The sequence below is a fragment of the Coffea arabica genome, chromosome 11c (assembly GCF_036785885.1).
Source record: "Coffea arabica cultivar ET-39 chromosome 11c, Coffea Arabica ET-39 HiFi, whole genome shotgun sequence".
Classification (NCBI taxonomy): domain Eukaryota; kingdom Viridiplantae; phylum Streptophyta; class Magnoliopsida; order Gentianales; family Rubiaceae; genus Coffea; species Coffea arabica.
Genome location: NC_092330.1, coordinates 3,492,742 through 3,505,524, shown reverse-complemented (window position 1 = coordinate 3,505,524; position 12,783 = coordinate 3,492,742). Strand labels below are relative to the sequence as shown.

General features: G+C 36.1%; 1 protein-coding gene across 1 annotated transcript; it reads left to right on the top strand.

The window, feature by feature from the left end:
* Positions 1–11,697: 11,697 nt before the first annotated feature.
* LOC140016424 (uncharacterized) lies at positions 11,698–12,540 on the top strand. Its single transcript, XM_072069939.1, has one exon. The coding sequence runs from the start codon at positions 11,698–11,700 to the stop codon at positions 12,538–12,540; it is 843 nt and encodes a 280-aa protein (XP_071926040.1).
* Positions 12,541–12,783: the final 243 nt, after the last annotated feature.

Genomic DNA, 12,783 nt, shown 5'->3' with positions numbered 1-12,783 from the left:
AACCCTACAAATATATCCGTCAAATATATTGAATACTATACCACAATAGAAAAGAAATTACTAAATAAATGCGGAATAAATAAAAGAGATAAGGAAAGAACGCACCTAAAAAATTGATAATGAAGTTCGCCCATTTTTCCCTAATTTCCGAGCACTGCTCAAGCAGCCCGCTCTTAATAATTTTTAGGAGAAGAAAGAATTATAAATAATTCTTTGGTGTTGGTACATCTGGATTGGGAAGGTAGAGAGTTTATTTATAATTCTAACAAACCTTCCTATCTCATAATCCTACCGATGTGGGATAATAAATTTTGCCAAAAGTCTACAATTGTGGCCATTGAAAAAAAACCAACAAAGGCATTTCCGAATCACAATTTATAGGAGTAACTTGAACTAGCCCTTCTACCCTTGATGATGTTTCTCACATGGTTTCCTAGTACTAATGTCACCTTGTCATTGTCCCTTCTAGGAAACAAGAAGGTTTTTTGAGGTAGGTATTTTGAGATAGGATAATGGCTCACGATGTTCAGGATTTACCTTTATTTTTGTTTCATTGATGAGGAAAAGCAAACTGTTTTGAACATAACATGGCTGTCCACAGAATTAATGACAATATTCAGTACAAATTTAATCTATAGAAAAGAAAGTTGAAATCTACTTCTTGGTTTCATTGTTAGCAAATGGTTGGATGTTACCAATTGTTTGGAAGATAGTGCACTTGTTCACAAGTTGATTGGGGTTAGATAACGTTCAAGCACAGCAATACCAACATTACATTTGATCATTTTTCTACAGGAAAATGGCCATTTTAGCACTTCAACTTTTTTTACTTATGTCGATTTCATTCCATAACTTTGTTTTAGCATAATTTAGTCCTACAACTTAAATCCTTTTATGACAGCAACGCCAATTAAAATATTTCCAATCCAAATGTCAAGGGTAATGTAGGAAGTAAAAGTGAGGCCCAATATTAAAATAAAGAAAAATAGTTTTTCAATAACTTTTTGGAAAAAAGTAAATTTCTTATTAAACTAGAATTTTTCCCATACCTTAGCACGGTCTTTTTTATTTATTGTGAATTTATACAAAAATGAGTAATTTAAATACAAAAATTAATAACAATCCTATATGTTGATCCATATTAACTTTAAAAAATTAATGTATTCTAAATGTTCAATTATTTACTAATTTCTAAAAATTTGTTTGCATACTCTCACTATAATATGATAATATACATAAAATAATATACCCTATATTAAAAACTTAGTAGATATTCTTTTTTTATAAGCATTATTTTAGATAATTTAAATTTTTGTAATGGCCATAAATCTAGAACTATATATTCATATTTAATTAAGTAGAAAGGATCCAGCAATCCATTTTTTTATCAATAAATATTCAGTTTTCAATAATATTGGTAAATTTGTCAATGTAATAATTAATTCTCTTTTTTACACTAAGTTAATTCAAAATTAAAGAATGAGATGATAAACAATTTGAATGCTACTCAATAATATGGTGGTTAAGGAAAGTAATTTATGGGATATATAAAATTTTAATAATTGTGATTTGAAAAAGTTTTACTATAGTTTTATATAATAATTGGATAGAAAATAGAAATCATTAATATAAGATTAGTTAATTTTAAACTAGTTTTAAAATTAGAGAGAATTTTTATGCATATAATGTAATCCACATAGGATTAAATATTAGTAAAATTTAAGTGACCCACAGCACATTAACTCTCTTCAATTAGGCATGCCACATAGAAATGAGAAATAACTCTGATTAAAACAGCTACTTTCATATATACATATATATATATATATATATATATATTAGGGAGAAAGGTAAAAAGTTCTTGCAAAAACAAAAACATCAATAATTGGTTTGTCTTATTCATGAACTCACAAAAAACTCTCAGAAAGGAACTCAGAAACACCACCCATTTATACTCTTTATCAACTCCCATTACACATTCTCTTTCTGTCTTCTAAATCTAATGGAGTATCATACTCTCGTCACTTGCAAGTTCTATAACATTTTCATTAAAGTAACTTGACTAAAATAGAAATGTAATAGCATCAGTTGGATAAAGGAAAAATTGGTAGGGATAAAAATGTAATAGTATCAGTTTCCCCTCACTCATTATTTATAAATTTCAATACACTATTGATGATCAATAAATAATTAACCTATTCCCTTTTATTTGTCAAAACCCTTTATAATATAACTAATTAACCCCCACTCCCCTAAAATACGAAGTTAAGCTACTTTATTTAGCATTTGATAGTCAACTCTGCATTCCCTCTCATTGATGAAATTTAGAATGTTTCACCACACTTTTTATTGATCACTCGTGTTTCTTTTTTTTTTTTTTCCAAATGATAACAGAACTTTCATTAAAAACCAGAAAATGCTTACATCATCGAAGCAATCACTTCTACATCATTTTTGGCTAAACCAATCAGCCAGCTAGGAAATGAAACTCTCCAAGCTATTTCTGCAACTAAATTTAAGGCAAATTTTCCAAACAATGCGACGCAACATTTCCTTCCTTTTGATGAAGGAGAAGAAACAGTTACAAAAGCCTTTGCTAATCCTTGGTATGTCAAATAATACAGCACTGGCCAATGGACTCTCCATACTTTCTAGTTTGATCTTCTCAATCAATATCTTGCAATCCGATTGTATAACTATGTTCTCTCACTTGTTTTGCTTAACAATGATCAAAGGTTTCCTGATCGCCCTAGCTTCTTCCACTGCAGGCTCACCACATCTCTGTTCATTTCCTACCCAGGCTCCAATCACATTACCTCTACTACATCTAGCCACCACTTCCCAGCCAATCTTTCCATCCTTTTACCTCAAGGCTACATCAGTGTTTAAGCAATAAAATCTTGTTGTGGTGGCGACCATTTCCCCACTCTATATCTACTTCCCTTCCCTCCTTTTTAAGCTGTCCCATTTTATTACTTATCTTAGAGTACTCCTTCCATTCCTGTACAACTTTTACCAATAGTTAAGCCCAGGCATTTCCTATCATTACTCAACTAAATCAGATTTCATGACTTCCAAATTTGTCATAGTATGTTAATGGTCATTTCAATATGACTTTTGCCTTCCTTCCTCTCCTTAGCCTTCACCAAACTATTCCACCAATGCTAGAAATTGTTCCTGTACCTATTAAGACCATCCCAACAAATGGGAGCAGCCATCCATATTAACTCAGCATGCTAGCAGAAGAACAGCATGTGTTCCAATGTCTCTGTCATTTCACCACAACATGAAAGCATATCTGTAGACAATAAAATTTTAATTAATTCTAAAATTACCATTGGTCTATAAAATATTCCTATGGCTTATACTTAGCCAATCGGATATTGCCACATGTCATGCACACTCGAAAGTTTGGCTATTCGTCAGCCAATTATGTCTCTCCACATGTCAAGATGAGGTGTTGCGGCCAATTAAAAATTGTCAGGATATTCCTGCCAATTAAATTACGCCACGTCACATGTCTTTATGACTTAGCAAAATACAAATGAATATCTAAATATTTATTTTTTATTAAAGAGATAATATTTAGAATTGTTTAATCCAAGTATATTTCTTATATATTACAATAGTTTGTCCAATCAAACGGCGCCATGTCATAAGTCCCCACAAGTTTGGCCAATCAAGGGACTATTTATTGGTATTATCTCTTTATTAATAAATATAAAATAAAGAGATAATATTTAAGTTGGCACAATCCTAATATGACTGCATGTCTTACAAGGCAAGTAAAGTGGTATACATGTTTTCAGCCTCTACCTCTTGCTACAACTATAAATAAGGGTCTCTCAACCAAATCAAAAAAACACACGAAGAGGCATCTCATACGCTCAAGTATCGAAGCTCCAAACTACAAAGGTCTGGATCTTCAATGATGCGAGACGCGGAAGCTACTTCGGATCTAGAGGAACACGATGAAGATTTGATGGAGTTGAATCTGAACTTGGACCACTCAAGAACAGATTTAACGGTAGAGGACGCCACAATCAAGTATGTGTGCTTGATTGATAAGTCAAGAACAGCCTAGGATCAACTCTAGGATGTTCAACTTATCTTTCACAAGCTAAGGGAATTTGCCACAAGGAATGGACGAAATTCTGGAAATTTTATTCAATACTCTCAAAAACTCAATGTAACATGCGGCTTGAGGCTATTAATAGCCGTGACTAAAACCTAATAAACTGGAAAGATAACAAGGAAAGTTCGGCAAGGCCCTTGGGCCTCCACTTGACCGAAAGCTAGCCCAACTAACTATAGATCTTAAGCGAGATCCCCGTACGGCTCAGCGAGAATACTTAACTGCAGCTTGGCCCGCTATTTGGAGCTTGAACACTTGCATCTTCAATTGTAAGCAGCATTTTAGTAGTCGTGCAAGGATATTCCAACTCAATTCCTTCAATGGCCGGTTTCTCTTGGATTTGGATGGCACGTACCAAGGCTTGGAGGGACTCCTTGAATCTCTTAGCTCGTGCTCGTGTCACTGGGTCTAAGGGCACCTTCACAGGGTCTACTTGTACACTTTGGGTCTCGTGCTCAATCGCATCATTCAAGCTCTCCAAGTCTCCCGTATATCAGGACTTGAGTCTTCAAATATCTTCTAAAGTTCTTCAAATTTTCCATATCAAGATTTGAAGGAATCGGTGATTAATCCAAGAATAAGCTGTGAAGCCTTAGATTGGCGTTCAAGGAGAAGAATTGAAGGAAACTCTCTACAAGTTCAAGAAAATTTCGGAGATTGTACTCACATATTTTCTTAAATTTATATATTACGTATTTGTCGTGTATTTTTTCTTGTCGTTTTGCAGATTTAAAAATTTTATCGCATACAAATTTTTGGCACGCCCGATGGGACCATCTCTGCCTTCCATTTGTTCTTCTCGAATATTCAACTACATATATCACTAATGGCACCAAAGAAGAACAAGTTCATGACTGCTTGTTCCAAGGCTACTAATGCCAAATCTGTTCAGAAAACTGCACATGTTGCCACCAATACTCGCGCTATTGGTCTTATGACAAGGAGTATGACGAGAACTTCCACCTAAAGTAGCATGGAAGCTTCGTCGGCGTCAACTCCCTTATTTGGTGCAACATCACCAATGAGCTATTCTTCCACGATAGAGATCAAAGACGTTCCTGCCTCGATTGAGAAAGCTCTTGCCATGCTCGAATTTGGATCCAGATCCAAATTTTCTAAGCATGATGATGATTCATCAAGCACTGGGTCAACCTCTTTACATGAAATTCTTCAATCAAAGTTTTGTATTGAAGATTTTGCTGCTTCTTCTGCTGCAATGTCTGCTATGATGACAAACACTTTTAAGTCTCGAAGAACAAGTTTCGAACATGTCCAAGATGATGGAGACTATGATGAAATACATCAAGGATCAAGATGCTCTTATCACTCAACTGCTCACCTAGAAAGATCACGCTCCTGAAGGAAGTCATGTGAACCCTAAGGAGCACTAAGAGTGTGAAATCCCCTCATCTAAAGGCAAGAACAAGGTGAAGGAAGTATATATGACCGCCGAAAAAACTATCCCTGTAGAACAACTGAAGGAACTTGGAACTTGTTGAAGACGTGATTAAAAACAAAAAAGAGGGTGGATCAAAGTCAGCTTTACCTACTCCAAACCTTACACTACTAGAATTGACAACCTAACAATACCTGCTGGATATCAACTGCCTAAGTTTCAACAATTCAATAGAAAAGGCAGTCCAAAATAACATGTGGCCCATTTCATCGAGGCTTGTAATACTGCTGGAACCTATGGTGACCTGCTAGTCAAACAGTTTGTTCAGTTCTTGAAGGGCAATACATTTGATTGATGCTCTGATCTCACACCGGGGTCCATTAACAGTTGGGAACAGTTTGAGTAAGAGTTCTTGAATCGCTTCTACAGTACTAGAAGAACCGTTAGCATGCTAGAATTGATTAACACTCGTCAATGGAAAGATGAACCCGTGGTCAACTACATTGATAGGTGAAAATGTTTGAGTCTTAACTGCAAAGATAGACTGTCTGAACCCTCTGCCATAGAAATGTGCATCCGACGAATGCATTGGAGTTTAAGTTACATTCTACAAGGCATACGTCTAAACACATTTGAAGAATTAGCTACTCGTGCTTATGATATGGAATTAAGTATCACTGCCAATGCAACTGACGGGCTTCCTGTTCAAGCTCCGTGAGTACAACCGCCCCATCAAAACAATGAAAGACAAGAAAATAAAAAAGGGGGCAAGCTTCCTTCAAGACTCAGTAATAAGGAGTCTATGACAATAAACCCAACTCCCATAAAAATTGTTACCAAAGTGAGCCGAAAGGTCACTAAGAAGTTAGATTCCTTCCAAAATAGGTCAGTAAGAAGACCCACTCTAAAAGAAATGCAAGAAAAAGAATACCCTTTCCTTGAATCTGATCTACAGGGGATGTTTGATTATCTTTTCAAAGAGAAACTCCTTGAACTTTCCGACATGAAGTGCCCAGAGGAAGCCGGTTAAGTCAATGATTCAAACTATTGCTATTATCATCACTTGATTGGCCACCCTCTCACTAAATATTTTGTCTTTAATGATAAAATTATGGAATTAGCCCGGTAAAAAAAAATCCTTCTCGAGGAGGATAAAGTATCCGTAAATCAAACAACAATAATGTTTGGTTCTGTATATTGTCCGATAGTAGTTCTATCCATATTAAGCAATGCTCTGTCTATAAAAAGGGAGTTTGAAAATTCTTCAATTGAAAATATTATTGAAGATGGTAATGAAGGATGGACTTTAATCACTCGAAAGGGGACTTATTAGCCAAAGATAAAGAAATATATCTTTTTGAAAATCATTCGTTCGACAAAAACTAAAGTGACAACGAAACAACGAAGTACAATAAAGAAACAAAAAGGAGTAGCCACTAAGGGTGCAAATGAATCGAGTCAAATCGAGTTTTAAAATTATTGAGTCGGGTTAGACTTATTTATATATGAACTCGAGTTTGAGCTCAAACTCGTCAAACTCGTAAAATAAAGCTCGGGCTCGGCTCGATTTAGAAAAAGGCAAGTTCGAGATCAACTCGCTTATGGCTCGCGAGCCTAGCTCGAATTCTGGCTCGCGAGCTGCTCAAGTTTTGCTCAATTTTTGGCACGCGTTTCGCTCGAATTTAGCTCGTCAGGAGCTCGAGCTCGAAATCAGCTTAAGTTATTGGGAAAGAGAAGTGCAGTGGCCGCATCACATAGAAAGTAAACTTGAAGAAAGAAAGAATGAATTTCTACAGTACAAAACAGACACCATCAGGAGGCCACTTCTAAAAATATTTTACTTAAACAGTGCTTAGCGGTGATGTGGTAAATATGATAAAATTTACATCAGAAACTAAAGGAGGGTAATCTTCAAGCAAAATATGAAAAATGCTCACAAAATCACCAATCTAATTGGATAAAGTTTTGATAGAAATTATATTGGTTATCGGACTAATTGATTCAAGCTCTTGAATCAAAATGAGCTGTAATATGTTAACCTACTGCATAGCCACTACAAACACAATAATTCAAGAAAAATGTAAGCACGTGAACTCCGAGACCCTCAAAGACATGCATGTTCACTTCGTCAAAATCCCATATTGAGATGCCAAGCAATAGTTACCCGTTAGAACACATCAAGAAAAATTGCAGCAGTAAGCTCTCAGATCTTTTATTTGGAAGAGCTGGATATGCAATTTCATTAAAATTTTCTCCCTTTAGCCCTGTGAAAAGAAAACCAGTAGTTCAAACTCTGATTAGATCTTTACATAATGAACTAAAAAACTCTGGTGCCGACAGAATCACATCTAGGGAAAGAATAATATACTTCTCGGACCTACTTTTACTTTCTTTCATATCCAGACACTTTACTAACTATATCTTTAGTGATATCCTCTTTTTGAAAAAATCACTAACCAAGTAAGCTCTAAAGCCGACTGAATCTTAATAGCCGCCACTTCTTGCTGCCAGTCTCTGCCGCTGCTGCCCGGAGGAGAAAAGGAAACAGTTCTAGTCACAGCAGCAGCCATGCTGGCACTAGTCAACCTGACGACCTCTGCAGCTGCCTGAGTGGCAACAAGAGCAGCCTCGGCAACGGCGGCGGCAGCGGCGGCCGCTATAGCTATGGATGGCGTGTTTGTTTGCATCCAATTCTGCGAATGGACTGGAAGAAGGGTCCTCGTAGGACCATCCGAGGCCACTGACACCATCATTTAAGGTCTTGTTATCATAGTTGGAGGAAATGAAAGATTTGATAAGATCCCATGTGGAATTGGAGATGGTTTTCAGAGATGGGCTAGATGGTGGTGGAGCTGGGACAGTCGACGGAGGAAGTTGTTCGATTAGAGGAAGTGAAAGTGAGGAACGAAATTTAGGTAACCTAATAAAGGGGATTTTTTTGTAATTTCATATCTATTCGAGTCTAACGAGCAGCTCGTCGAGTTATCGAGCCTAAGAAATGAAGGCTCGAGCTCGGCTCGAGCTCGTGTTGACTGAGCTCAAGCTGAGCTTTGACTCAAGCTGCTCGCGAGCAGCTCGAGTCATCAGCAGGCCTAGTGGCCACAACACCAATTTCTTCAAATTTTTAACTCCTTCAAGAGGTTCGACAACCTGTGACACTGAGAGAATTTATGTCCAAGGGGTATTTAAGTGACGATAATGATAATTCTATTTCTTGTAATGCTGTCAAAGCTGAAAATCCTCAAACCGCACAAATTAGCACTGAATTTGAGAAAAAGCTCAAAATCGATGATAAATCACTGGTGGATTATGCAATGACTATCATTTTTTATGATAACGATTTAACAGTTGATTTCAAAATTCATAATCGACTTTTGTTTGTTAGTGCATATGTCCGAAAACAGAAGATGAATCGGATACTCATTGATGGGGGATCTGCTGTCAATATCATGTTTGTACGTGCTATGAAAGAACTAGAAATTTCAAACGATGAGCTCTCCCAGGGCCGCCTCATGATCCAAGGATTTAACCAAGGGGGCAAAGAGCAATTAGTCTCATAAGGTTTGAATTGCTCATTGATGAGTTGTCTTCAAGTGTGTTATTTCATATTATTGACGCCAAAACCTCTTATAACATGCTTTTTGGAAGACCCTGGATTCATGAAAATGAAATTATACCGTCTACTCTTCATCAATGTTTCAAATATTATCGAGATGGTATAGTTAAAAAAGTTACTGCCGATGATAAACCTTTCACTGAAACTGAGACTCACTTTGTTGATGCCAAATTTTATCTTCAAAAAGAAGTAAAAAGAAAATAATCAGTAAGGGAAGAAAGTCAAAATTTCAAAGTATCCATTTTGCGTTATATTCCAAAATCAAAGAAAGAAGAATGTCAGTCTTCTTTTATCAGAAATGACGCATTAAATGTTTCACTTACTAAAATAGAGCCTGTTAAAAGTAAGAAAATGAACTTGGAAGGGGTTGTCCATCCCAAAGAAGAACTGTAGTGTAACATTACTCACTATCAATTAATCGGACTCAAGAAGGTTTTGATCCAAACGCATATAGACTTCTTGCTAAGACGGGTTATAATCCAAATGAGAAGAATACATTGGATAAACTTCCTCCTGAAGTGACTGGCAAGAAAACTCATAGATTGACACCTACGTAGAAAATGTTGAAAGAAAGAGCCTATAATGTTAAAAGTTCGTTGATGAGTCTTGGTTATTGACCGCCTTCTCGAACACCTTCTCCTGTTCGTATAATGATTAAAAGGGCAAGTTGTAATTATATGAACGAAGAAATGGCGGTCACAAGCCGAAAGAGATCTGTTTTCAATAGATTGGAAAATAAGTCAAAACGTACTTTTGTATTTGATCGACTTGGCCCGTAATTGTAGAATTTGAAACCGCCCGTCTATGAGAAATTAGGCAGTAAAAAATAAGAGTACCAAGTTATCAAAGAAGAAAATCTTACTCCAATTAAAAAGAATGGTCCGAGAAAACGAGTTTTCAATTTCTTTATGCATTATGAAAACTTGTTTAACGTAAGAATCGAAACAATTTTTGAAGAATATGGTTAAAAAAGTATTGATTCTTGCTATCATATTCGATCAGTGATCCCGAAAAGAAGAAGAAGAAGAAGAAGAAGATGCGGATGACGCTCCCCCTGAATTTGAACAAGGAGTAAAAAATATAGTCGATATGTTAAAAAAATTTAACCTTGACACAAGTGATGACCCTCGTCCAATTTATATAAGTTCTTGTATGACTCCTGAAGAAGAGAAAGAGTATGTTGATTTACTGCTCGAATTCAAGGATATATTTTCCTGGAATTACTCAGAAATGCTTGGTTTGGATCCAAAGGTCGATGCTCACAATTTGTCTATCAAGCGAGGAACAAAACTTGTCAAGCAAACTCAAAAACACTTTCGACCCGCATTGATTCCTTTGATAGAAAATGAGATAAATAAATTGATTGAAATTGGACTCATATGAGAAGTGAAATATCCAACGTGGATTTCAAGCATCGTCCCTGTAAGGAAGAAGAATGATCAAATCCGAATTTGTATTGATTTTCGAGACTTAAATGAGACTTGTTCCAAAGATGATTTTTCACTCCCCATCACAAAATTGACAGTAGATGCTACAATAGAACATGAAACACTATTTTTTCTTGATGGATCGTCTGATTACAAGCAAATATGTATGGCAGCCGAGGATGAGGAGCTTACTGCCTCTCACATTTTCAAGAGAATTTATTGCTATAGAGTGATGCCGTTTGGCTTGAAAAATACTGAAGCGACATATCAAAGGGCAATACAAAGAATTTTTGATGATATGCTCCATAGAAATGTGGAGTGCTACGTTGATGATCTTGTGGTGAAATCAAAAAAGCGAGAAGGTTATATTCAAGACCTTCGAAATATTTTTCAACGCCTTTGGAGATACCAACTGAAGATGAATCCTTTGAAGTGCGCATTTGGAGTCACTTCTGATAAATTTCTCGATTTCATCGTTCATCAACGGGGAATAGAGGTCGATAGATCTAAAATTGATGCCATTATAAATATGTCTGAACCGAGAAATATCCATGAATTGAAAAATCTTCAAAGAAAGTTGGCTTACATCCGGAGGTTTATCTCTAATTTGGCCGAATGATGCTAACCTTTCAGTTGACTGATAAAAAAAGGAGCACCCTTCGAGTAGGATGTAGCTTGTAGAAATATTTTTACAAGTATTAAAACGTACCTTATGAATCCCCCTGTGTTAGCGGCGCCAATTTCAGGAAAACCATTGATCCTTTATATTTTCGCTCAAGAACGGTCGATTGGAGCCTTACTTGCTCAGGAAAATGATGACGGTAAGGAGAATGAGCTGTATTACTTGAGTCGGATGATGACATCTAATGAGTTGAATCACTCACCTATCGAGAAGTTGTGTTTGACATTTATATTTGCCATTCAGAAGTTGAAACATTATTTTCAAGCACACACTGTCCGACTCATATCCAAGTCTAATCCCATTAAATATGTCATGACAAAATCTGTACTATTTGACTGACTTGCGAGATAGTACCTTCAATTTCAACAATTTGAAATTATTTATGTACCAGTAAAGCTTGTCAAATGACAAATATTGGCAAACTTTCTAACTGATCATCCTATGCCTGCCGAGTGGGAGTTGACTGATGAACTCTCCGATGAAGAAGTATTTATGATCGAAACTCCATGGTCAATGTATTTCTATGGAGTTGCTCACCGTGATGGAGCTGATGCGGAAGTTGTCTTTTATACTCTTGAAGCAGATATATTGCCGTATTTTTTCACTTTAACACGTCGGTATTCAAATAATATGACCGAATATCAGGCGTTAATTCTCGGTCTTGAAACGACCATAAACATGAAGCATTTGTATGTTAGAATCTATGGTGATTCAAAATTAGTGGTAAATCAACTTTTTGGTATTTTTGATATCAAAAAAACTGAATTGATCCCATATTATAAGTATGCAAGGCAACTCATGGGATATTTCGACAATGTCACTATAGAACATATCTCTAGAAAATTCAACCAACAAGTTAACTCTTTGGCAAGGTTGGCGTCCATGATCACTCTATCTTCTTATCAAAATCAAATTTCGATATATCAAAATTGGGTCATATCTTCGATATTCGATGAAGAAGATAATGGTGGAGAAGAAAATGTTTATCATATTTTTGTCCATGAGATTGAAAAGGAGGATTGGCGTCACCTCATCATTGATTACCTTAATCATGGAAAGTTATTAGAAGAGCCCAAGAAAAGGGTAAATATACATCGTCAAGCGCCATATTTCAATTATTACAAAGGGACGCTTTATCGAAAATCATTTGATAGGGTGTTTCTACAATATTTTGGAGAAAATGAAACCATGCAAACAATGGAAGAGGCTCACTCTGGGATATGTGGTGCTCATCAATCTGGCCCGAAATTACACTTTCACATTAAGAGAATGGGATACTACTAGCCAACGATGGTAAATGACTGTATCGATTTTGCTAGAAGATGTCAAACTTGTCAATTTCATGACAATTTCATCCATCACCTAAACCATTGCACCCAACTGTGGCTTCTTGACTGTTCGATACTCAAAATTTGGATATAATTGGATCGCTCCCAAAATCTTTTGGCAGACACATTTTTATTTTGGCGGCAACAGATTACATCTCAAAGTGGGGTGAAGTAATTCCTCTAAGAGAGGTCAAAAAAG

Coding starts and splice junctions, on each gene's coding strand:
- LOC140016424 (XM_072069939.1), top strand. CDS start 11,698: ATGCCTGCCGAGTGGGAGTTGACTGATGAACTCTCCGATGAAGAAGTA.